This window comes from Mirounga leonina, unplaced genomic scaffold (assembly GCF_011800145.1).
Source record: "Mirounga leonina isolate KUSES-001 unplaced genomic scaffold, KU_Mleo_1.0 Mir_82, whole genome shotgun sequence".
Taxonomy (NCBI): domain Eukaryota; kingdom Metazoa; phylum Chordata; class Mammalia; order Carnivora; family Phocidae; genus Mirounga; species Mirounga leonina.
Window position 1 is genome coordinate 45,888,613 of NW_023270825.1, and position 26,984 is coordinate 45,915,596.

Here is a 26,984-nt window from a genome sequence, read left to right on the forward strand (position 1 = left end):
GAACAACTGTAGATATTTCTGATAGTGATATGAAGAGGGTATTTTGTAAGAAGATACAAATGCCTCCTTTAGAGGGATTGCAAAAGCTTAGCAAGAGGTTTCCCCAAGCAACCATCTTTCCCTTTAATTATCATTATGGACATAATATAATGTCCACTTTTTTTTTTCATGGCCACAAAGAGTTACGCTCCTAATATGTAAATTGGGAAACTTGTAAAGTCTGTGTTTGTTGAACTTTTAGGACAAGTAATGAATGCTCTGAGCTTACCAACAGGGATGCTTCTCACTTGGGACCATTCTAAATGGCAGCTAGAATGCTGGGTGTCGGGTACCACATTTTGTGTTGGGAGAAACAGAAGGCAAAGCATGGAGAACTCGCACCAGTGAATGGGGAATACCTAGAGGCGAACTGCAGCTCGGGGAAGTCAGGTTGTAGCTGATACCCATCCACAGGTGGAAGGGGCTGCCTCCTCCTCAGACACGAAGCCAGGCTGGCAGAGGCGGACAGGGACATATCCCCCCTTGTAACTCTAGGCTGGGGGTCTGGGCCGGCTTAGCAGAGGGCCAAGGATCCCTTTCAGGGGGACTGTATTAGGTGTGAGAAAACACTGGCAGAGAGCTGCTGAAGGCCAGAGTTAGGGGAGGAAGGAAGTGGGGTGAAGGTGAGCAGCGAGAAGAGAAGGCTCTAGACCTCAAGAATCCGAACTTATTTTTAGAAGTTGCAAAGGCATGGCGGTGGACAGTGTGGGAGCGAGAGGGGAGAGAGTGAGAAGGCTGCTCAGAGCTGGGCTGTGGAAACGAAGTGAGTTAACTCACCGTGAAAGGCAAGGAGCAGACCGCAAAGGTGATGGTCATAATAGCCAGGAGAATGAGGTGGTCCGTCTCCTCCGCCATGGACACCCTTTCCCCTCTCCTGCGGGTCCCAGGGCCATGCCGGCAGCTGCCCAAGTTGGGTCCGCAGCGACTTCTCCTGCTCCGACGGTGCATGCGGATGAGGTTGAGGATGACACTGAAGTTGCAGGCGAGCACCGCGACGATGAGGAGCAGTAGCACGGTGGCGTACAGCTGCAGGTACGTGGTGTCCTCGGGCTGGAGGAAGCACCACGTCCCGGGGCAGTACTGGACGTACTGCTTGGAGTCCAGCAACGGCAGGGAGCAAAAGAGCAGAGAGACCGTGTAGATGGCGGGCAGCACGGCCAGGCCGCCTCGGCGCGTGACCCAGCGCTGGTAGAAGTAGGGGTGCCCGATGGCTAGGTAGCGCTCCAGGGCCATGGCGAAGAGCATGAGCATCGTGGCCAGGCTGAAGAAGGTCATGGCGAAGGCGAAGTAGGTGCACGCGCGGCGCTTAGGCGCCAGTGCCACCAGGGTCTGGTTCCGAGCGTAGGAAGCCAGCACCACCGGGCTGATGAGGCAGGTCCCAAGCAGGTCGGTGAACACCAGCTCTGTCACCAGCACGTGGAACAGGGAGATAGAGTTGCCGCGTCCTGCGCTGCGTCCCGCGTCCCCCTGCCAGCGGCGCGCCAGCAGCGCCAGCGCGATGAGGTTCCCCAGCACCCCGGCCGAGAACATCACCGAGCTGATGGCCGGGCTTTCGCCGGAGCGGAGCCACTCCAGAGACCTGCAGTCTTTCGGCAAGGAGTCATTGGAGATATTGCCCATGGCGGAGTGCCGGGAGGAGAGATGCGCCCTCCTCTCCCGGCTCGTACCTGGGAGGACGAGGGTCTGAGAGCAGGAGAGCTCCGAGAAGCTGAAGGAAAGGGGGAGGGACCCAAGTCCAGAGCCCCCTTCCGGCCCCCAGCGCGCCCAGGGAAGGCTCGGCCCCAGGGCTCGCGTTGCTCTCGGAGAGGCCACCGCTAGGCTGCAGCATCCGGGCGGCGCTCGAGGCTCCTTTGCCGAGCCGCGCCCACCTCAGCCGGGAGCCCGCACCCAGGGGCAGCCGCCACCGCTTCCGCACCCTCCTGGGGACGGACTCAGACGCGGGGTCACGGCGCCTGGGGCTAGCGCCCGCCAGCTGCCCAAGGGCTGGAACGCGCGCCACACCCCGTGGGGGCACTGCGAGTGCCTCGGCCGGGACCGGGAGAAGAGAGGGCCGGAACGCCGGCCCCGCGCGGCGCTGGGCGGGGGCGCCGTGCCCCCGGTTCCGTTCCCTCGGGGTTGGGTGCTGGAAGCCGCACGGCCGCTGACCTTGGCTAGGAAGCGTTTAGCCCCAGCAGAGGGCCGGGAGGGAGTGCGGGGCACTTGTGCGGTGTGCGCAGAATTCACCCAAGGCAACAACGGGAAAGCAAAGTGACTCACCGAACAATAGAGAAGTTAGAAGGACCCAGTCCCGGGAGATGTGTGTAAGAAGGGAACAGCAGGCACCAAAGACCTCTTGCAGTAGAACCAATATCTTCTTTTGCTTTTTCTTTTGACATTCTCAGGAAGATAAACTAAGAAGGCGGGACCAGAATTAGGAGGAAGTGAAAAGCTCGCGTGGTTGTCCAAGGAACCAAACCCTGCGCACCGCTGAGCTATCTGTTGAGCTGTTGGCTTTGATTCAGTTGCCAGCATTTCGCCTTTTCCTATGTCAACACCCTAACGGATCCCCACTTGTTTAAGTAAGCAAGAAAAGAAAGAAAAGAAAAAGAAAGAAATGTTCCTTGTGTGTAGAATTGTGTTTGTGAACACAGCTTGAAATCATTGCACATTGTTCTCTAGTCAAGCACAGCCTTGAAAGAAAATCTTGTTCAGGATTAATTTCTTCACGATAACCGTGCAGAGCACATCTGGAAAGACCCATTCCTGGTAAAGCTTTTTAGTAAGTGGCCAGTTTTAGAAACTAGAGCTGACAAAAGTAGACAACACTTTTGTGTTGTCACAATTGCAGACTCCTGAAAATGGGCTGGTGTTTAAAACTGTTTAAACAAGGGCGCCTGGGTGGCTCAGTTGGTTAAGCGACTGCCTTCGGCTCAGGTCATGATCCTGGAGTCCCTGGATCGAGTCCCGCATCGGGCTCCCTGCTTAGCAGGGAGTCTGCTTCTCCCTCTGACCCTCCCCCCTCTCATGTGCTCTCTCTCATTCTCTCGCTCTCAAATAAATAAATAAAATCTTAAATAAATAAATAAAACTGTTTAAACAAATAAAATCCAGTTTGACAGACAAAAGGGGGTAATTATATTCTGTAAGGAAGGTCACATTCACTTGGGGAAGGAGGAAGGACTGGGAGATGGAAGGATCTGCATAGGGAACAGGCAAGGGGTAAAAGTCATCATGGTGGAATAAAGAAAAAATTACCTGCCGACGAACACATCTTACCACAGCCTGCTTGCTCTCCATGAATATTTTAGCTCACCTTGATAATTCTGGCCTTGGGATTGGAATGGAGATGGGGCTCCCAACAGGGCAAGTTCAAATGGAGTCTATTTTTCTCAAATAAGAAGTTCAGCAGTCACAGGCAGGTGAGCCTCCCGGGACCCAGTCTCTTTGTGTTCTACAGCCCTTCATTCCTAGCATGCTGGTTTTCTGTCTACATGTTTTTCCCCCATATAGTCACCAGCCGCTGCCTATATCAGTCAGGATGCAACCAGAGAAACAGAACCACTGTAAGTGATGAAGAATGAGAGATTTATTATTAGGCACTAAACCTGCGCTGTTCAGTACAGTAGCCACTAGCCACATGTGGCAATTTAAAGTTAAGTGAGTTAAAATTAACTAAGTAAAAATGTAGTTTCTCATTTGCACTAGGTACATTTCAAGTGCTCAGTAGCCACAGGCATGTGATTAGTGACTATCATATTGGGCAGCTCATATACAAAACACTTCGATCATCACAGAAGTCCTATTGGAGAGTGATGCATTAGACCCTACGCGATTGTGGGAGCTCCTGGAGAAGTCCATGCAAAGCTGTTTGCTGTCTTTGGTTCTAGTGTTGATTGAACCTGAAGTCACCATAGGTCAGACAGAGTGGTGGTCGGGGTAGAAAGCTGGTTGTGGATAAAAGCAAGTACAGGCTTGGAGCCTACAGGGATAAACTGGAATTCACAAACAACTAGAATCTTCAAAGACAGGCTGAATTTGTGTGTGTCTCTCACCACCTCTGACCCTGATAATGCAGGTATACTGTGGGAGAAGCTGGCATCCTGCATGGGGCTGCACATGCACTTGGCTTAGGATGCAGAGAAGCTGAAGGAGGAGATCTGATGGCAGCTGGAGTCTGCGTGCTGCCTCATACCTGCAAGGTGAGCCGGCAGATCAGGGACAATGTACTGGAGTTACCACCGTGCCTGGAGCCCTGCCTTGTCCTTCAGAGCATGAAAACCATAGGTGCTGCTTCACTGCTGTCTTCTCAATCTCACACAACACTTGTCTTGTGGCTAATGCTAACCTTGAAACCATGCAGGATTCTGAAGAACAGATCCTGCTCAGCTGAGTGAACTCAGTATAAAGCTACCACACTGCCCCACAGGTCCAGGCATTAAGTCTGCACCGAAAGCAGATGGTGAGAAAGAGGCAGCCTCTGTGAGCTTGCTCTCTCTCGTGCCTGTTTCTTTCTTCAGAAAAGCTCGTTTTCCAGAAGTACCCCGATAGCCTTCCCTTCATATCTCATTAGCCAGAATTAGGGTAAAATGGCCACTCCTTAGCTCCAAAGGAGGCTGAGAAAGAGGGGGTACTGAACATTTCCGGCTTCTTCCAGAGTAGAGGCAGGCAGGGGAGAAGGGGCTCAGAATGGCATTGGGTTGGTCAGCTGAAAGTGTCTGCTGCAGATCTGCACAGTGGGGTCACCACTCTCCCCTTCTTACAGCCAGGAAGGAAGTGCAAGAACACCCATTCCGAGTCCTTCATTTGCAGTTGAAGAAACTGACGCACAGAAAAGTTGCGTATCTTACCCAAGGATATACAAAGTTAGTGCAAAGCTAGGAGTATGGAAGCCAGACCGTCTCGTTTACATTACAGATCTCTGCATATTGCACACACTGTCCATTTAAAGCCAGAAAGGAGCCCTTGGCACAATACCCATCCTCAATCCTGCATTAGAGCTCACTGGCAAATCACTCAACACAATTTAGATGTTACTTTTTGCCTAACCTATTGATAAAGTTTGAAAAGATTACACATATCCAGGATGACCAAACAGAGAGAGAAAGGGGCTTGTTGTTGGTGGAAGTGTGAGTGTGGGTACAACCTTTCTGGTGAGAATGGTTTATTAATTATCACAAACTTTGAATATGCTCCAGCACAGAAATAATGTTATAGAAATGTACCGCCTCAAGGAGACATAATCTAACAAATACACAAAGTTGTCACACACACACACACAGCAGGAAGAATGTTCATTATTTCAAGAATCTAGAACTAAATGTCCTTCCATAGAGGACTGGTTTAATAAATTTTGGTGTACCCATGCGAGAGAATATATAGTCATTAAAAAGGATGACATATATCTATATCTCTTGATAATGATCTTTACCACATATTGAGTTAAAAGCATGTATATTATTTCATTCATATAAAATTATATGCATAAATATTTGCATAGAGCAGCTTCTAGAAGGATGTTCAGCAAAATGTTAGTAGTAATTTCTCTGGGTAGGACTTTCTTCTTTAGGCCTGTCTGTTTTGGCCAATTTTTCTATAAATATGTATTACCTTCATTTTAGGAAATTCAAGGAAGCTGCTTTTTGTTTAGAAAAAATTAATCATTGGAGGAGACTGTCTTTTCTACTTGACAGAAAGCAGCAAGTTAGATGCTAATGTTTTAAATCCTCTTCCAGTTCTACTATTTAACAAGTAGGCAGATCTTGCCAGTTATTTGAGACTGAAGAAGATTGGAGATATATCCTTATATTTTTCATAAGGGTTTTGCAACTGTTATTCTTATTTGAAGATTGGAAATCATCACATATTTTGCACCATTTCTAACGAGATGTTGTCCTGCCCTACTTCAAGTGACTGCTCTGACATTAGATTTTTGTCATCCCTTAACCCAATTCTGATACTACCATTGTCAGGAAGTCCCTCTTTCATAAAGGTGGGAAGAGAAGTAAAAAAAAAACCCCAAAACCCCAACCCAAATGCAGTCAATAAAAGTCAGTTTTGAGACAGGTTAAAAAAAAAAAAAGGGTAATTGTGAGTGGGTAGATACAGAATCTTAGTATAGAAATAGAAACTATAAAAAAGAACTGAATGGAAATTCTAGAATTAAAATTTACAGCAGCTTGGAGTTGGCAGAAGAAAGAGTGAGCTTAAGGACTAATCACATCTGGTCACCTTTCTTTCCTTGTCATCATTACTTTTGTGCTCATTGGAAATAGTCTCACTCTTCCCATAACATGTGAGGCTTGCCCTGTTTTTATCCATGAAGTGAAGCATGGGTTTTCTGTTCTCTCAGATCCCTCAAACCTCTCTGAGATATGGGGTGCAGAGCCACATTATCTAGGAAATGCCTGTGTTAACATTTAAGCTCTCTTGTTCTCTTGAACTTCACCATCCCTCCTTCGCAGCCTGTGGACCCAGTGGGGGAAGAAGTGGGACAACTTTGCTCTTCCTCGTCTCTTCGGACCTAGGTCTCCTCTATGCCTAGTCTTTCAAAAGTCCTATGCCAAACATTGACACCTGTGTTCTGTTAAATTGTCCTTTTCCTGAGGCAGTCAATACCACACCCCAGCTGCTGCTAAAACTAGGTAAAGGGCTGGACTATCAGCAAGTACTGGGCAACAAAATACATAGGTTAATATGTCAAATTATAACATTTGCTTTCACGTAGGTGTGTGTATATCCAAGGCTTGGTGGGACTTATTACAACCTCATAGGATTGTTTGAGAAACAATTTGATAAAGTCTTTGTAAGACCTGAGTCAATAAAAAGTGCTTTACAAATGGATGTAGTACAATAGTTTTCTTGTCCTTAGATGGGAAATGTCAGAACCGCTTATTAGCACCAGGAGTTAGATAAAATGAGTTACTCCAATAATGCCAGGAAGGCAAATGGCCTATGATTCTAATTTCCTTTTTAAGATTGATAGAGAACAAAGAATCCAATATAGTCATGAAAATTCTCTTTACTTAGAAAGGTTTGCTTCCAAGGACAAAACCAAATATAGGGCAGAAAAGCACATATAACAGAAAAATCAGGCTATATTTATTCAATTTGTTTGTATAAAGTAACAACTCATCACAAAGATTTTGGAAAAATTAGAAGGAAGGAAAAAGTCACCCGCAACACTTGATGTGTTTGTTTCAATTTTTCTTCAATGCACTTTTTTTTTGTTTTCACAGCTGTGATAATATTATATGTAAATTTTTCTATACTGTTTTTTAAAAAACTTAAAAGCATGTTGACTAGCTTATATTGCAATATGCATTAAAGGCCTTAAAAATGTTCATGCTCTGAGATCCAGAAATTGTACTTCTAGAAATCTATAGTCCATTTATTTATTCACTCAACAACAATTTATTAAGGTATGTATTTACTGAGGCAGCAGAGTATAGTTTGAAGAACAAGGGTTCTAGAGTCAGATTGCTTTGGGTTTTTTTCAAGTTTTTATTTAAATTCCAGGTAGTTAACATACAGTGTTATATTAGATTCAGGTGCAATATAGTGATTCAACACTTCCATACATCACCTGGTGCTCATTACAGCAAGTGCCCTCCTTAAGGCCCATCACCTCTTTCACCGACCCCCCCCCCACAATGTAACCATCAGTTTGTTCTCTATAGTTAAGGGTCTGTTTCTTGGTTTGTCTCTCTTTATCCCCTCTTTGCTTGTTCGTTTTGTTTCTTAAATTCCACATATGCATGAAATCATATGGTATTTGTCTTTCTCTGTCTGAGCTATTTCACTTAGCATTATACTGTCTAGATCCATCCATGTCATCATTGCAAATGGCAAGATTTCATTCTTTTTTAAAAAATTTCATTCTTTTTTATGGCTGAATAATATTCTATTGTGTGTATGTGTGTGTGTGTGTGTGTGTGTGTGTGTGTACCACCTCTTCTATATCCGTTCATCAATCGATGGATATTTGGGCTCTTTCCATAGTTTGGCTATTGTAGATAATGCTTCTATGAACATCAGGTGCATGTATCCCTTTGAATTAGTATTTTTGTATTTTTTAGATAAGTACCTAGTAGTGCAATTGCTGGTTCACAGGGTAGTTTTATTTTTAACTTTTTTGAGGAACATCCATACTGTTTTCCCCAGAGTGGCTGCACCAGTTTGCATTCCCACCAACAGTGCAAGAGGGTTCCTCTTTCTTTGCATCCTCACCAACACCTGTTGTTTCCTGTGTTGTTAATTTTAGCCATTCTGACAGGTATGAAGTGGTATCTCATCATGGTTTTGATTTGCATGTCCCTGATAATGAGTGATGTTGAGCATCTTTTCATGTGTCTGTTGGCAATCTGTATGTCTTCTTTAGAAAAATGTCTATTCATGTCGTCCACCCATTTCTTAACTAGATTGTTTATTTTTTGGGTGTTGAATTTGTTAAGTTCTTTATAGATTCTGGATACTAATCCTTTATCAGATATGTCATTTGTAAATATATTCTCCCATTCCCTAGGCTGCCTTTTAGTTTTGTTGATTGTTTCCCTCACTGTGCAAAAGCTTTTTATTTTGAAGAAGTCCCAATAGTTCATTTTTGCTTTTCTCTCCCTTGCCTCCGGCAATGTTTCTAGTAAGAAGTTGCTGCAGCTGAGATCAAAGAAGTTAGAGCCTGTGTTCGAACTCCTCTAGGATTTTGATGGTTTCCTGTCTCATGTTTAGGTCTTTCATCCATTTTGAATTTATTTTTGTATATGGTATAAGGAAGTGGTCCAGTTTCATTCTTCTGCATGTTGCTGTCCAGTTTTCCCAACACCATTTGTTGAAGAGACTAGTTTTTTTTTTCCCCCATTGGATATTCTTCCCTGCTTTGTTGAAGATTAGTTGACAGTATAGTTGTGGGTTCATTTCTGAGTTCTGTATTCTGTTCCATTGATCTATGGGTCTGTTTTTGTGCCAGTACCATATTGTCTTGATGACAACAGCTTTGTAATATAGCTTGACATCTGGAATTATGAGGCCTCCAGCTTTGCTCTTCTTTTTCAGGAATACTCTGGCTATTTGGGGTCTTCTGTGGTTCCATACAGATTTTAGGTTTGTTTGTTCTACCTCTGTGAAAAATGCTGGTGGTATTTTGATAGGGATTGCATTAAATGTGTAGATTGCTTTGGGTAGTATAGACATTTTAACAATATTTGTTCTTCAAATCCATGAGCATGGGATGTTTTACCATTTCTTTGTGTCCTCTTCAATTTCCTTCATAAGTGTTCTATAGTTTTCAGAGTACAGATCTTTTACCTCTTTGGTTAGGTTTATTCCTAGGTATCTTACAGTTTTTGGTGAAATTGTAAATGGGATCAATTCCTTAATTTCTTTTTCTGTTGCTTCATTATTGGTGTATAGAAATGCAACATATTTCTGTACATTGATTTTATATCCTGCAACTTTGCTGAATTCATATATTAGTCCTAGCAATTTTTTGGTGGAGTCTTTCGGGTTTTCTACGTAGAGTATCATGTCATCTGCAAATAATGAAAGTTTGACTTCTTCCTCGCCAGTTTGGATGCCTTTTATTTCTTTTTGTTTTCTAATTGCTGAGGGAAGACTTCCAGTATTATGTTAAATAGTAATAATGACAATGGACATCCCTGTCTTGTTCCTGACCATAGAGGAAAAGCTCTCAGTTTTTCCTCATTGAGGATGATATTAGCTGTGGGTCTTTTGTATATGGCCTTTATGATATTGTGGTATGTTCTATCTATTCCTACTTTGTTGAGGTTTTTTTGTTTTTGTTTTTTTTTTAATCAAGAAGGGATGGTGTATTTTGTCAAGCGCTTTTTCTGCATCTATTGAATGGATCATAAAGTTATTATCCTTTCTTTTACTGATGTGATGTATCATGTTGATTGATTTGTGAATATTGAACTACCCCTGCAGTCCAGGAGTAAAACCCACTTGATCATGATGAGTAATTCTTTTAATGTACTGCTGGATTCAATTTGCTAGTATCTTTTGTGAATTTTTATATTTGTGTTCATCAGAGATATTGGCCTATAACTCTCCTTTTTAGTGGGGTGTTTGTCTGGTTTTGGAATCAAAGTAATGCTAGCCTCACAGAAGGAGTTTGCAAATTTTCCTCCCATTTCTATTTTTTAGAACAATTTGAGATGAATAGGTATTAACTCTTCTTTATTTTTTTTATTTTTTTTTTAAAGATTTTATTTATTTATTCATGAGAGAGAGAGAGAGAGAGAGAGGCAGAGGGAGAAGCAGACTTCCCACAGAGCGGGGAGCCCGATGCGGGACTTGATCCCAGGACTCCGGGACCATGACCTGAGCCGAAGGCAGACGCTTAACCATCTGAGCCACCCAGGCGCCCCATTAACTCTTCTTTAAATGTCTGATAGAATTCCCCTGGGAAGCCATCTGGCTCTGGACTTTTGTTTGTTGGGAGATTTTTGATTACTGACTGAACTTCTTTGCTGGTTATGGGTCTGCTCAAATTTTCTATTTCTTCCTGTTTCAGTTTTGGTAGTTTGTATGTTTCTATGAATCTGTCCATTTCTTCCAGATTGCCCAACTTGTTGGCATATATTTCTTCATAATATTCTCTTATGATTATTTGTAATTTTCTGTGGTGTTGGTTATGATCTCTCCTCTTTCATTCATGATTTTATTTATTTTGGTCCTTTCACTTTTCTTTGTGATAAGTCTGGCTAGGGGTTTATCAATTTTATTAATTCTTTCAAAGAACCAGCTCTTCATTTCCTTAATCTGTTCTGGTTTTTTTGTTTACTTGTTTATTTGTTCCTATATCATTTATTTCTGCTCTAATCTTTATTATTTTCCTTCTTCTGCTGGCTTCAGGCTTCATTTGCTGTTCCTTTTCTAGCTCCTTTAGGTGTAAGGTTAGGTTTTGTATTTGAGACTTTTCTTGCTTCTTGAGTTAGGCCTGTTTTGCAATATATTTCCCTTTTAGGACTGCCTTTGCTGCATCCCAAAGGTTTTGGACCTTTGTTTTCATTTTACTTGCTTCCATGTACTTCTTTAATTTTTTAATTTCCTGATTAACCTATTCATTCTTTAGTAGGATGTTTTTTAACCTCCATGTATTTGAGGTCTTTCCACATTTTTTCTTGTGGTTGACTTCAAGTTTCATAGCCTTGTGGTCTGAAAATATGCATGGTATGATCTCAATCTTTTTGTTCTTGTTGATGCCTGATTTGTGACCTAATATGTGATCTATTCTGGAGAATATCCCATGTGCACTCGAAAAGAATGTGTATTCTGCTGCTTTAGGATGAAGTGTTTGGAATATATCTGTAAAGTACATCTGGGTCAGTGTATCATTCAAAGGCATTGTTGTTTCCTTGTTGATTTTCTACTTAGATGATCTGTCCATTGCTGTAAGTGGGGTGTTAAAGTCCCCTACTATGATTGTATTATTATCAATGAGTTTCTTTATGTTTGTTATTGTTTTATATATTTGGGTGCTCCCAAGTTGGGGGCATAAATATTTACAATTGTTAGATCTTCTTGATGGATAGACTCCTTTATTATGATATAATGCCCTTTCTCATCTCTTGTTACAGTCCTTGTTTTAAAATGTAGTTTGTCTGATATAAGTATGGCTACTCTGGATTTCTTTTGACATCCCTTAGCATGATAGATGGCTCTCCATCCCTTCACTTTCACTCTGCAGTTGTCTTTAAGTCTAAAATGAATCTCTTGTAAGCAGCATATAGATGGGTCTGGTTTTTTTTAAAATCCAATCTGATACCTATATATTTTTTTAAATGAAAATGTTTCATTTTTAAGGAAAGTATACATTTCTTTTTTAAAAAATTTATTTTATTATTTATTTATTTATTTATTTATTTATTTATTTATTTATTTAAGAGTGTGTGTGTGAGAGAGAGTGAGCAGGGGGAGGGACGGGGGGAGGGAGAGAGATAAGCAGCTGCCACACTGAGTGCAGAGCCCAATTGGGGGGGCTTGATCCCATGACCCTGAGATCAAAACCTGAGCCAAAACCAAGATTTGGATGCTCAACCAACTGAGTCACCCAGGTGCCCCATCCTATGTCTTTTGATTGGACCATTTAGTCCATTTACACTCAGGGTGATTATTGATAGATATGAATTTAGTGCCACTGTGTTACCTATAAAGTTGGTGGTTCTGGTGATGTTCTCTGTTCCTTTCTAGTCTTTGTTGCTTTTGGTCTTTTTTCCCCCATTCAAAGAGTCTCCTTTAATATTTCTTGCTGGGTTGGTTTAGTTTTTATTTGTCTGGGAAACTCTTTATCTCTCCTTTTATTCTGAATGACAGCCTTGTTGGATAAAGTATTCTTGCGTGTATATTTTTGCCATTCAGCACTTTGAATATATCCTAACATTCTCTTCTGGCCTGCCAAGTTTCTGTGGACAGATCTGCTGCAAACCTGATCTGTCTTCCCTTGTAGGTTAAGGACATTTTTTCCCCCTTGCTGCTCTCAGGATTCTTTCCTTGTTTGTGTAGTTTGTGAATTTGACTATGATATGTCTTGGTGATCACCAGCTTTTGTTGAATTTAATGGGAGGTCTCTGTGCTTCTTGGAGTTCGAGGTCTGTGTCCTTCCCCAGATTAGGGAAGTTTTCAGCTATAATTTGCTCAAACAAACCTTCTGCCCCCTTTTCTCTCTCTTCATCTTCTGGGACTCCTATGATATGAATGTTATTACATTTTAAGAAGTTGCCAAGTTCCCTAAGTCTACCTTTGTGATCCAATATCTTTCTTTCCCTCCTCTTTTTAGCTTCATTATTCTCCATAATTTTAATTTTCTATATCACTGATTTGTTCTTCTTCATCCATCCTCATTGTTATGGCATCCATTCAGATTTGCATCTTGGTTATAGCATTTTTAATTTCAGCCTGACTAGATTTTAGTTCTTCTTTATCTGCAGTACAGTATTCTCTAATATCTTCTATGCTTTTTTTCAAGCCCACTAGTATCCTTATAATTGTTGTTTTAAATTCTAGGTCAGACATCTTACTTAAATCTGTATTGGTTAAATCCCTGACCATTACTTCTACTTCTTAGTCTTTCTTTTGGGGTGAATTCCTTCATCTTATTATTTTGTCCAAGGAAAAAAAAAAAGCGGCTAGACCCTAAGTGTGTTGGTCTCCTTGTTAAAAGAAGCTAGATCCAAAAAATAAAAGTAAAAAAATATATATATTAAAAAAATAAAACTTAAAAAGTTAAAAAATAAAAATAAAATGGAAGCTAGATCCTATTTCCCCTAGAGCTGAAGCTTTGCAGCACTCTGAGATCAGTAGACTTGGTCCAAGCAAGGGGCTCGGTATAAGTGGCTCTGGTCTCCACGTGGTGGTGCTGTTTAGCTCACTGAAGTAGGTCAGACTGATGGGCAGGGGGTAAAATGGTGTGGCTTCACCTTCTAGGCCTGGAGAGGAGAGCTCGCACCTGCCACTCTTCAGGAAGCCCTCACAGAAGAGCAAACAATCTCCTCTCTTGTGTCCCTGGCTTCCATCAGGTCCCTGCCTTCACCTTGTCCGTGTCTGAGCTGTCAGCCTGCCAGGTGGCACAATAGTCCTGTGTTTTATCTCGGGCACTTGGCTGGGTTTCTAAACTCCAAATTTTAGGGACTCATGTGGTGAGGTCATATGCTGATCCTCTGGGGTAGGGTCTTGCCATACTTTGGCCATTTGGTGGTCTGTCCCACGAAAGTGGTTGCATAGCCTCCCAGTGGTTCAGAGTTTATGGCTAAGCAGAGCAGAAAGGTGACACCAAGATTCACTGCCCTCAGCCAGCATTCTCACTTCCATGACTGGGAACAGTGCAGCACATTGGCACCATCCATTCTTCTGTCCCCAGAGAGGCCTTGCCACTGCTCCCAAATGCACACAAAGCAGGAGAACCATATCTCCTCGTGGGAACCAGGGGATCCTCAGACCACACTGTCTGCTCCTGGCTCTCTATCCTCCTTTCCCACAGAAGCATCGATAAGCCAGGCACAACCCTGCAGTGGTGGACTTCTAAAACTTCAGATTTTATGCTCTGCTGCTTAGGATACCTTACGGTAGTTTCCGTAGGCAGGCTCCCTCCCCTCTGCAGTCCCTGCAGCTCTTATCTCCCCCAAATCAACTCTCTATAGCTCCTACTTTCCATGATTGTACTTGTAGACTTGCAGTTTTATTCTCTCAGTCCTCAGGCTGATTTCTTTGGTGTTCAGAATGATTTGATATTTATCTAGCTATGTTCAAGGGATGAAGCAAGCTTAGGGTCCCCCTACTCCTCCACCATCTTAACTCCTCCTATTTTCTTTAAGATTAAAACAAAAAGCATTACCCATAGAAAACTCTACTCCTTGACCATGTTATCATTCATTGAGTCCTGCCACTGCCAGAAAAGTGTTACTTGACATGGTTTTGAAAAGCGGTGAAAAATGAGTTAGCTTATGCCCTAGAGGTCTGGTCACTTCTATTTCTGTTACCTGTGCCCCAAACCCAATATGTAGTGTCGCAAACCATGAAATACCAACTCCTCACTATCCCTTCTCCTGAGTTTCTACATTTTGTTTCCTGCAGTGTCCTCACATCAAATCCAAGAGAAGTAGGAGGGAGAAAAATATGGACTCAAGTAGGATAGCGAATGAAAATGTGATTCATTTTTATTATGTGGGGACATATAGACATATCTTATGATTTGACATTAAATACTGTTGTCACATAGGTGTGTTTTAGTGATAATTGTGTGTTAAAGGAAAATTCTACAAGATCACTGCTGACTTCTGTTTTCTCTTTTCCATAGCCCTTATTGACCATAATATATCAACAACTTAGTTATCTACTAGTTTTTGCTTGTTAAAAAAGGATTGATAAGATGTTGGTTGAAAAAGGGAAAAAGAAAAATTCAAAAAGAAATAAAAAGACAAAAAAGACAGTTAAAAAAAAATTAACTTTAAAAGACTAAAGAATCATGGTAAAAAAGCCGTGAATTCTATGTGCAGTAGTCCCCTAGCGCTGGAGTTCTGCCGTTCTCATTGATCGGTAAACTTGGTCTTGGCTGGCTGTTCTCGCTGATCTTCTGGGGAGGGGCCTGTTGCCATGGTTTCCAAATGTCTCTGCCGGAGGCAGAATTGCCCCACCCTTGCCCCCTCCCCGCTAAGTCATCTGCTCGGGTTTGCTCTCCGGGGCTTTTGTTCCCTGCGAGCTTTCCGTACAGCTTTGGAGGCGGAGAGTGAAAATGGCGGCCTCCCAATCTCCGCCCCGGAGGAGCCCAGAACTCGGGCCCGCTCCCCAGTGAGCCCCCAGAGAAAAGCCGTCAGTCACTCCCGTCTCCCCGGTCTCCGGCCACACTCCGTGCTCACCCCGCCTGCGACCGCGCGCCTCTATCTCCGGCACTGGACCCCGGGTGGAGTCTCCAAACCCAGCAGATCCCTGCGGTGCACTCCCGCGTGGCTCCTCCCGGGGGAGGAAGGTGAGTCTCCCCGGATCTGCCGCTTGTTGGGTCCCTGCTGGAGGAGCAGGGGCCCGACTGTGCCGCGGATCACGGTTTATGGCCACCCCGAGCTGAGAGCCCGCGCCTGGGCTCCGCCTCTGCAGCCGGCTTCCCTGCTCTGTTACCTGGGAGCTCTGCCACACTCAGGCACCCCCGGTCTTTCTGTGACCCCGAGGGTCCTGAGACCACACTGTCCCGGAGGGTTCCACCCCCCGCTTAGCCACCAGAGTGACGTCCCTCGGCAGAGCAGACTTTTAAAAGTTCCGATTTTGTGCTCCGCGGCTCTATCACTTGCCAGAAGCGGCCGACGGAGGCCCCTCCCCCGCCGTCTATCCTCCCGAATATGGCCGCGGATTCACTTCTCCGCACGTCCTACCTTCCAGAAAGTGGTCGCTTTTCTGATGAGAGAGTTGTTGCTCTTCTTTTCTTCGATCTCCTGTTGGGTTTGTAGGTGTTCAGATGGTTTGATCCCTATCCAGCTGAATTCCTGAGAGGAGACGAAATCCAGGTCTCCTACTCCTCCGCCATCTTGCTCCGCCCCTTGGGGTTCCTAGTTTTTGCTTGTTAAGTGCCTCCCTCTGATAGAATATCTGTCTCTTTACTTCATTGGTGTGTCCCCAAAATTAGAACTGTGCCTGGCATATAGTAAGCACTCAATAAATATGTGTTGATATTGCATGGAGCACTGGGTATTATATGGAAAAAATGAATTATGGAACACTGCATCAAAAACTAATGCTGTAGGGCACCTGTGTGGCTCAGTTGGTTAAGCGACTGCCTTCGGCTCAGGTCATGATCCGGAGTCCCTGGATCGAGTCCCGCATCGGGCTCCCTGCTCGGCAGGGGGTCTGCTTCTCCCTCTGCCCTCTTCCCTCTCGTGCTCTCTCTCTCTCATTCTCTCTCTCTCAAATAAATAAATAAATAATAAATCTAAAAAAAAAACTAATGCTGTAATGTATGGTGACTAACATAACATAATAAAATTAAATTAAATTAAAAAAAACAAATAAATATATGTTGAATGAATAAAGAGGGCCTGGCAGGCTGGACTGGTGCTACTGAGAAGCCTAATACAATGAGTGCAGAGAAGTAGCCACTGACTTTTATAGGAGGTACTTCACTGGTGACCTGCTAAGAGCACTTTTGGCAGCGTGGTGGGGGAAAAAACCTGACATGAGAGGAGCTAGGGGAGAGAATGGGGAGAGAACCATAGATGAGAAAAGAAAGAATAATGAAGACAACTATTTGGATGAGTCTGGAGAGCTATGCCCTCTGAGAAATTCAGTGGTGGCTGGAGTGATTGTGAGGTAAAGAGTTTTCTTTTTAAAATGGGTGGTAGCGTGTAGATGGAAATCACATGTATAGAGGGAGAAAAAGATGATACAAAAGAGAAAATCAGTACTTGCCAGTGCAAACAAGTTAAGAATTTTGAGAGGAGAAAGATTTAGGGCACAAGTAAAGGCATGTCAGAAAGGGGAGCGGGCACATTTCTGCCACTGAAGCTGAATGGAATCTGTGGTAGTTGGGAGGATGAGGAAGTTGTCCAAAAAGAGAAGGATGAGGAAATGTTGGCAATTCCAGGTAGAAATAATATGTAATTACCTCCTGGAGTAGGAAAGTGCATTTGTTGGGAAGGTGGTTGCTTATATTAGAATAAGCTGTGGTGAAAGTTGGCATTTGTAAAGGCAGCATTCCATACTCCCCCTCAAGCTGGATTTGCATCCATTATTCTCCATCTCAATGAATATGCATCATTGCTCATGTAGTTGCTCAAGCCAGAAACCTGGGATCATCCTTGGCTCTTCCCTCTCCCTTGACCTCTACATGTAACCACCAAAACCTGTTTGGACACTTTTCTGATTTGTCCACTTCTTTCTATCTGCACTTCCACTTTCTTAGATCTGGTTACCTGGTTACCTGGTTAGACTGCAGGTTAGGAGGCTTCCTAACTGGTTTTCCAGGCGCTAGTCCCGTTCACCTTGGTTCAGTTCTCCATATTACAGCCTGATTGGTCATTCCAAAAAGGAGATCTGATCATTACACTCCCCTGCCTATGTCTAGTCAGTGTCTTCCCACTGCATCAGGTTAAAGTTTAAATTCTTCAAGTTGGTATATGAAACCTGTCATGCCCTGGTCCTACCTACTTCTCTGTGAAGACAAAGGCAGTAGAAGAAACAATAGCAATACAATTTTAAAAATTATAAAGATAATGGACATAAAACTACTGATGTGGCAGGCCAGAGGTAAATACTTTTTATGATCATGAATTGTCGAGGTGACAATTAAAAGGTAGAAAATTGTTTACATGCAACAAAACACAGATATATAATAAAGAGTGTTACCTAAATTAAAGACAGAGAAGAACATTGGCAAAAAATATTAAACATACAATTGAAGACTAGGATAGAACCTGGAGGAAGACATTTTATCTGTAAAATTTAAGTTAAAAATATGTCAAAATAGGGAGTCCAGCCACTGTCCAAAGTTACAATAATTTGAACATCAAAAAAAAATTATTTAGGGGATTTGATAAAATCCACATGTCTATATATAAAGATAAAAAAGAGAAAGTCAAAAAACTCATAAGTCATAAATTGACTTCTTGCTTTGATAATGGGTAACTAAAGATAATTAAATATTTATCCAACTTCTCCTGTAATAAATTAGAGTAACAGAACAGCCTCAACTGATGAGGGAAAATTCTATTTCACAAAAGAATGCTAGCCTCAGAATGTAGAAGGAATGATAAAATCAGAAAATCATTATTCTGTCCCCTCTCTTAAAATTATTGATTTAGACAAGGATGTTCCATTGCTATATTCATAGCATTTAGGTATGCGATTCCTAGGAACTAGACATATTAAGGGCAAAACTAATACCACAGAGATCATTTTATTGATGCAAGGGGTACAAAGTATATTAATTATTCAATAAAAAGGGGCACCTGGGTGGCTCAGTCATTAAGCATCTGCCTTCGGCTCAGGTCATGATCCCAGGGTCCTGGGATCGAGCCCCGCATCGGGCTCCCTGCTCTGCAGGAAGCCTGCTTCTCCCTCTCCCACTCCCCCTGCTTGTGTTCCCTCTCTCGCTGTGTCTCTCTCTGTCAAATAAATAAATAAAATCTTTAAAAAAAATTATTCAATAAAAGACTCAAATTCTTATCCTAACTCAGGATTAGGGCAGCAATCAGTTAATATAATAATGTATCATGTATAAAATATGGAATATGTTTGTATGTAATAATGTCTATTAATAATGTATTTCTCTGACAGGTTGAAAATGCAACATGAAGTACAATATCATCTGTTATATATCCTAGCTAAAATAAAAATTTAAATTCATCAACTCTTTGGTTTTAACTCTCAGATTTCAGTTTCAAGAAGAACGAGCTGAATGGCATGACAAGGTGGCAAGCAGGCAAACTCAGAAAGGGGACAACTGACTGGGTCTCTTTAACAAGTAAGAGTCATTAAAAGAAAAAAGAGGAAGTGTGCTATATCCAGACACTTAAGGGACATAAATGACCAGATGCAAAGCATGGCCTTGGATTGGGTTGTCATTTGGACAATTGAACTATAAAGGTCATTTTGGGAACAAACTGTGGAATTTGAATCTGGGGCAGGTATGAGACAAGATGAAAATGTGTTGACATGAAAAGTTGGAAAACCTTAAGTAAAATAAGCAGATAACAAAACAGCAGATAATAGTCTCATTTTGGTAACAGACACACACACACAAATATTTGGAAGCACATACACTAAGGTGTTAATAATGGTAATTTCTTGGTGGTAGGAATATGGTGTTATTTTAGTTTTGCTTCTTTTTTGGGGGGGTAACTTTCTATAATGTAAACATCTTTTTATATAATAGGATTATTATTATTATTATGAGGAGGAGGACGAGGAAGAAAGGTCAAAGAAGATGGGTGAGGGAACACCTTTGGGCAGGTGGCGAGGAACAGCGCCTCCACTTTGGCAACGGGTCCACAGCTGGGATGGAAGTCCAGGATCCTGGCTTTTTTTTTTTTTTTTTTAATTTAAATTCAATTAATTAACATATAGTGTATTTAGTGTATTATTAGTTTCAGAGGTAGAGTTCAGTGACTCATCAGTCTTATACCCAGTGCTCATCACATCACGTGCCCTCCTTTAAAAAAAATATTTTTTTTATTATGTTCAGTTAGCCAACATGAATTGTCAAGGTGACAATTAATAGGTAGAAAATTGTTTACATGAAACAAAACACAGATATATAATAGTGTTACCTCCCACCAATAGTGTAAGAGGGTTCCCCTTTCTCCACATTCTTGCCAACATTTGCCGTTTCCTCTCGTTAATTTTTGCTATTCTAACTGGTGTAAGGTGATATCTCATTGTGGTTTTGTTTTATATTTTCCTGATGGCTTGTGATGTTGAACACTTTTTTCATGTGTTGGTTAACCATTTATACGTCTTCTTTGGAGAAGTGTCTGTTCATGTCTTCTGCCCATTTCTTGACTAGATTATTTGTACTTTGGGTGTTGAGTTTGAGAAGTTCTTTATAGATCTTGGATACCAGCCCTTTATCTGCATCATTAGTTTTGGGTGTTGAGTTTGAGAAGTTCTTTATAGATCTTGGATACCAGCCCTTTATCTGCCTCATTAGTTTTTGATACAGTGAAAGAAGTTGCTGTGGCCGATGTCAAAGAGGTTACTGCCTATGTTCTCCTCTAGGATTTTGATGGATTCCTGTCTCACATTGAGGTCTTTCATCCATTTAGAGTTTATCTTTGTGTATTGTGTAAGAGAATGGTCGAGTTTCATTCTTCTGCATGTGGCTGTCCAATTTTCCCAGCACCATTTATTGAAGAGACTGTCTTTTTTCCATTGGATATTCTTTCCTGATTTGTTGAAGATTAGTTGACCATAGAGTTGAGGGTCCATTTTCTGGGTTCTCTATTCTGTTCCATTGATCTATGTCTGTTTTTGTGCCAATACCATGCTGTCTTGATGATCACAGCTTTGTAATATAGCTTAAAGCCAGGCATTGTGATGCCCCCAGCTTTGGTTTTCTTTTTCAACAGTCCCCCTGCGATTTGGGGTCTTTTCTGGTTCCATACAAATTTTAGGATTGGTTGTTCCAGCTCTGTGAAAAATGTCAATGGTATTTTGATAGGGATTGCACTGAAAGTGTAGATTGCTCTGGGCAGCATAGACGTTTTCACAATGTTTATTCTTCCAATCCATGAGCATGGAATGTTTTTCCATCTCCTTGTGTCTTCCTCAGTTTCTTTCATAAGTGTTCTGTAGCTTCTAGAGTATAGATCCTTTACCTCTTTGGTTAGGTTTATTCCTAGGTATCTTACGGTTTTTGGTGCTATTGTAAATGGAATCATTCCTTAATTTCTCTTTCTTCAGTTACATTGTTAATGTATATAAATGCAACTGATTTCTGTGTGTTGATTTTGTATCCTGCCATGTTGCTGAATTGCTGTATGAGTTCTAGTAATTTGAGGGTGGATCCTTTTGGGTTTTGCACATAAAGTATCATGTCATCTGTGAAGAGAGAGAGTTTGACTTCTTCTTTGCCAATTTGAATGCCTTTTATTTCTTTTTGTTGTCTGATTGCTGAGGCTAAGACTTCTAGTACCATATTGAACAATAATGGTAAGAGTGGGCTTCCCTGTTGTGTTCCTGACCTTGAGGGAAAAAACTCGCAGTTTTTCCCCATTGAGAATGATATTCACCATGGGCTTTTCATAGATGACTTTTATGACATTAAGGTATGTTCCCTCTATCCCTATACTTTGAAGAGTTTTAATCAGGAAAGGATGTTGTATTTTGTCAAATGCTTTTTCTACATCAATTGAGAGGATCATATAGTTCTTATCTTTTCTTTTATTAATGTGCTCTATCACACTGATTGATTTCTGAATGTTGAACCACCCTTGCATTCCAGGAATAAACCCCACCTGGTCCTGCTGAATGATCCTCTTAATGTACTGTTGGATCCTATTGGCTAGGATCTTGTTGAGTATTTTGGCATCCATGTTTATCAGGGATATTGGTCTGTAATTCTCCTTTTTGATGGAGTCTTTGCCTGATTTGGGATCAAGGTAATCCTGGTGTCATAGAACGAGTTTGAAAGTTTCCCTTCCATTTCTATTTTTTGAAACAGCTTCAGTAGAATAGGTATTATTTCTTTTTTAAATGTTTGGTAGAATTCCCCTGGGAAGCCATCTTGCCCTGAACTCTTGTTTTTTGGGGAGGTTTTTGATTACTGCTTCAAATTCCTTACTAATTATTGGTCTGTTCAGATTGTCTATTTCTTCCTGCTTCAGTCTTGGTAGTTTATAAGTGCTCAGGCATGCATCCATTTCTCCCAGATTGCTTAATTTGTTGGCATATAGTTGCTGGTAGTAATTTCTAATAATTGTTTCTATTTCCTTGGTGTTAGTCATGATCTCTCCCCTTTCATTCACGATTTTATTGAGTTGGATCCTTTTCCTTTTCTATTGGATAAGTCTGGCCAGAGGTTTATTGATCTTATTAATTCTTTCAAAGAACCAGCTTCTAGTTCTGTTGATCTGTTCTACTATTTTTCTGATTTCTACTTCACTGATTTCTGCTCTAATCTTTATTATTTCTCTTTTTGTGCTTGGTTTAGGCTTTATTTGCTGTTCTTTCTCTGGGTCCTTTGGGTGTCATGTTAGCTTGTACATTTGGGATTTTCTGTTTGTTTGTTTGTTTTGAGTGAGGCTTGGATGGTTATGTATTTCCCTCTTAGGATCGCCTTTGCAGTATCCCATAGGTTTTGGACTAATGTGTTTTCATTCTCATTAGTTTCAATGAATTGTTTAAGTTCTTCTTTAATTACCTGGTTGACCCAAACATTCTTTAGCAGGGTGTTCTTTAACTTCCAAGTGTTTGAGTTCCTTCCAAATTTCTTCTTGTGGTTGAGTTCCAGTTTCAAAGCAGTATGGTTTGAAAATATGCTGGGAATAATCTCAGTCTTTTGGTATCAGTTGAGTCCTGATTTGTGACCCAGTATGTGGTCTATTCTGGAGAAAGTTCCATGTGCACTCAAGAAGAATGAATATTCTGTTGTTTTAGGATGGAATGTTCTGTATATATTTATGAAGTCCATCTGGTCCAATGTGTCCTTCACATTCTTTGTTGATCTGTTTAGATGATCTGTCCTTTGCTATGAGTGGAATGTTGAGGTCTCCTACTATTAATGTATTATTATCAATATGTTTCTTTATTTTGGTTAATAGTTGGTTTATATAATTGGCTGCTCCCATGTTGGGGGCATAGATATTTACAATTATTAGATCTTCTTGTTGGATAGACCCTTTAAGTATGATATAGTGTCCCTCTACATCTCTTACTATGGTCTTTGGTTTAAAATCTAATTTGTCTGATATGAGGATTGCTACCCTGGCTTTCTTTTGATGTTCATTAGCACAGTAAATGGTTCTCCATCCCCTCATTTTCAATCTGGAGGTGTCTTTAGGTTCACAATGAGTCTTCTGTAGACAGCATATGGATGGGTCCTGTTTTTTTATCCGGTCTGAATCCCTGTGTCTTTTCATGGGAACATTCAGCCTGTTCACATTGAGAGTAACTATTGAAAGATATTAATTTCGTGTCATTATATTGCCTGTAAAGTTCCTGTTTCTATAGATTTTCTCAGTTTCTTTTGGTCTATGTGACTCTGGGGTCTCTCCTCGCTTACAGAATCCCCCTTAATATTTCTTGCAGGGCTGGCTTGGTGGTTGCATATTATTTCAGTTTCTGCCTGTCCTGAAAGCTCTTTATCTCTCTGTTCATTCTGAATGAAAACCTTGCTGTATAAAGTACTATTGGCTGAATGTTCTTTTCATTCAGTACCCTGAATATGGGTTGCCAGCCCTTTCTGGCTTGCCAGGTTTCTGTGGACAGGTCTGATGTTATTGTGATGTTCCTCCCTCCATATGTAAGGAACCTCCCCTCCCTGGCTATTCTCAGGGATTATTTCCTTGGCTATAAAATTTGCAAGTTTCACTATTATATGTCAGGGTGTTGATCTATTTTTATTGATTTTAGGAGGGGTCTTCTCTCCCTCTTGGACTCAAATGCTTGTTTCCTTCTCCAGATTAGGGAAGTTCTCAGCTATTATTTGCTGAAATATACCTTCTAGCCCTCTCTCCACCCCCTCAGGGATCCCCAAAATTCTGATATTGGAACATTTTATGGTATCATTAATCTCTCCAATCCTTTTCTCATGTGCTACTAGCAGCCTATCTCTGTTTTCCTCAGCTTCCTTCCTTTCCATCAGCTTATCTTCTAGATCACTAATTCTCTCTTCTGCCTCATTTACCCTGGCTGTTATAGTATCCAGTTTAGACTGCATCTCATGCATAGCATTTGGCCTGATTAGATCTCATTTCTGCTCTTAGAGATTCTCTATTGTCACTAATGCTTTTTTCAAGCCTAGCTATTGACCTTATGATTGCTATCCTTAATTCTATCTCTGACATCTTGCTTATATCCATATCCATTAGTTCTGTGGCAGAGAACATTTCTCTGTTTCTTTTCTTTGTTGAGAGTTCCTCCTCCTAATCATTCTGTCAAGGGATGGTTGAGTAAATGAGCAGAGTCCAACGTCTCAACCACAACCCAAGCAATATGCACCCTAACAAAATCCGGAGTGGTCTGAAGCCACCACCAAAAAAACAAAGCCAAAATGAAACACAAGAATAAAATTTTTAAAATAAAAAAATTTTAAAAAGGGGGTAGGGGGGTTATAATCTCTCAGTATGGACAATACAGGGTGTTTCAGTTGTTCCTGGGTATATTTTGGTCTGTGTGTTAAAGGACACTACATCCCAAAATTATAAGAAAAGTAAAACTTGTATATATAAAGGTAAAATTGACTAGTGAAAAAAGGACTACAATATAGCATATATCTATAAAAAATTTAGGTGTGAAAAAATACAAGTTAAAAAGCTATGAAATATAAGTTGATATAATAAACATCTAGTTGAAATGAGAAAGTAAAAGAAAAAAAAAACAAAAAGCATAAGCAAAAGAAAAAATAAAAGGAGAATTTTATCTGACAAATAAACAAGTCATGAGGCCACACCTGGACCTCAATATATAATTTTCCCCTGATGTTGGGATTTTACAGTGCACCTATTCTTCCAGCCTGTCTTCCAGGGGAGGGGTCTGCCACGCTGTTTCTCAGGTAACCCTGCCTGGGCGGAGTTGCTCTGCTCCCTCTCAGGGTGATGGGCTCAGTGGAAACTGGTCTTCTGTGTGGCTTTTGTTCCCTGGGGGCTTTCTGCTCCTCTTCAGAGGATCAGAGCAAAAATGGCCACAGCCAAACCTCTGGTTCAGAGCAGAAAATTCACAGGCTGCCCTTTAATAAGCCCTCCAGGACAGTCTCCACTTTGGCATTGAGCCACTGAAGACTGCAGCCTCCCCTGGTGTGCGTCTGCAGCAACTCTCTCGGTGGTAGTCCCAGGGGCCCTGCAGTGCCACTGCCCTTTGTGCTTCTAAAACTGCGAGCAGCCGCGGGCTCAAGGGTGCACCCGAAGCTCCTGGATCATGTCTGAAAGCTGCTCTAAAGCCCTTTCTACACCGTTACTGCTTTGGGAGTTTTTGCCCGGTTGCAGGTGCAGGTTCCAGATTTTTTCATGCTGCCCAAGAGAAGAGCGATTATCAACCAGCCTGGCTCGAGGCTTATGGCAATCTGAGCTGAGACATGAGACATTTTGTGGCAAAACTGGGTTATAAGAAAGAGTTTATGAATCTTAGGGTTTTGAAATTTAAATCCAACAAACAGTTGAGAACGTTTAGAGTGAACTCAGAGTGAGGGCCAGAAGTAACCCAAGGACTTCTTTTTTTTTTTTTTTTAAAGATTTTTTATTTATTTGACAGAGAGAGACACAGCGAGAGAGGGAACACAAGCAGGGGGAGTGGGAGAGGGAGAAGCAGGCTTCCTGCAGAGCAGGGACCCTGGGATCATGACCTGAGCCCAAGGCAGACGCTTAACGACTGAGCCACCCAGGCACCCCGTAACCCAAGGACTTCTAAAGCCAAACCCCAGCTCCTGTTGCAATTGGCATCATGGGAGAGACATTTCAGGCCCCAAAGTTGACCCTTGATCAGACTTGCCCTGCCCAGATAGAGCCCTAGTAAAATTAACCGCACATCAAAGTCACAAATTCTCTCCTTTTCTTCTGTGGAGCCCAGTCTTACTAGGATACCAAAAACAAAAACAAAAAGCAAAACCATTAAATGAGCTGACAGAATTTTTTTTTTTTTTTGGAATTTCAGGGGATAGTTATTAGATTATAATTCTATGTCAGTAATGTTAGGGCTTTCAGAAAAGTTTGCATCCTAGATTTTTCCCCCTATTACTATCTTCCTCTCCACTGGGAACTTCCACTGAACAAGATTATATACTCATTGTGAGAAAGTCTAGGTCATGTAAAAGCAGCACTAATAACAGAAAATAAATGTTTTGTAGCTAGGGAGTGCCTTCTGTATATCCCTAACATCAAAGAAAACACATTAGATTATCTTTGAAGTCCCATGAGCTCTAGAATTCTGGACTACAAGTATGGTTATAACATATTTTAAGTACTTGTGCTCCACCTAGAGGAGCAATATAGAGAAATCAGTCTGTCAGCTTTTGTCAAGAGTTTTTAAATTAAATTCTGGTGGCATTTATTTTTTTAAAAGATTTTATTTATTTATTTATTGGGGGGGGGCAGAGGGAGAAGCCAACTCCCTGCTGAGGAGGGAGTCCAACTCAGGGCTCCATCCCTGGACTCCGGGATCATGACCTGAGCCAAAAGTAGAGACTTAACCGACTGAGCCACCCAGGTGCCCCTCTGGTGTCATTTAAAAGAGAAAGAACTGATTTGGAAATAGTCAGAAAAACCTAGTTTCAATTAACTATAATTTTTATATTATAAAAGTAATAATTTTCCATAATCATACCACTTTAATGTGATTCCTGTTTCCAATTTGAAATATGTCCTTCCAGTTTTGTCTGCTATACAATACACAGAAAATGTTGCAACCTGCTTTTCTCTCTTAACTGTATTTTGTATGTAATATCACTGTAATTGTCATTCTTCTGAGTAAATCCCAATCATTCCTCCCATTGCTGATAGTTTCCATTATTTGATAACAACTACATGTAACATCTTTCTTGCATGTAGCATTTCCACATTTGGGATTCTGTTCTAGTACTGAATGTTAGAAGTGAAATCACTGAATTGAAGAATATGATCTTTTTTTTGGAATGACAGTACATATTTCCATATCACTTCCTAAGAGGGTTGTACCAATTTGTATATTATCATTAATGTATGAAAATACCAATTCCAGGAACCCTCCTAGCCCAGAGTATTAAATGTTTTATTTATTAAATGTTATTAAGATGTTTTCAAATGTTACCTTATTGTTTCAGTTTGCATTGCTTTGACTTTTGG

The 26,984-nt window shown here is 41.5% G+C and overlaps 2 protein-coding genes across 3 annotated transcripts in view; both read right to left on the minus strand.

Annotated features, from left to right (window-relative positions):
* Positions 1–2,917, minus strand: part of PTGER2 (prostaglandin E receptor 2) — a 119,128-nt gene extending 116,211 nt beyond the window's left edge. For both annotated transcript variants that reach the window (XR_004676971.1, XM_034992469.1), the window contains exon 1: positions 817–2,917. Coding sequence is in view for 1 of the 2 variants with exons in the window: in XM_034992469.1 (XP_034848360.1) it covers positions 817–1,659 (843 nt within the window). In the remaining variant the exon portion in view is untranslated. The remainder of the gene's footprint in view (positions 1–816) is intronic.
* The window catches only part of PTGDR (prostaglandin D2 receptor), a 168,445-nt gene that overhangs the window by 116,211 nt on the left and 25,250 nt on the right, over positions 1–26,984 (minus strand). The window lies entirely within an intron of this gene.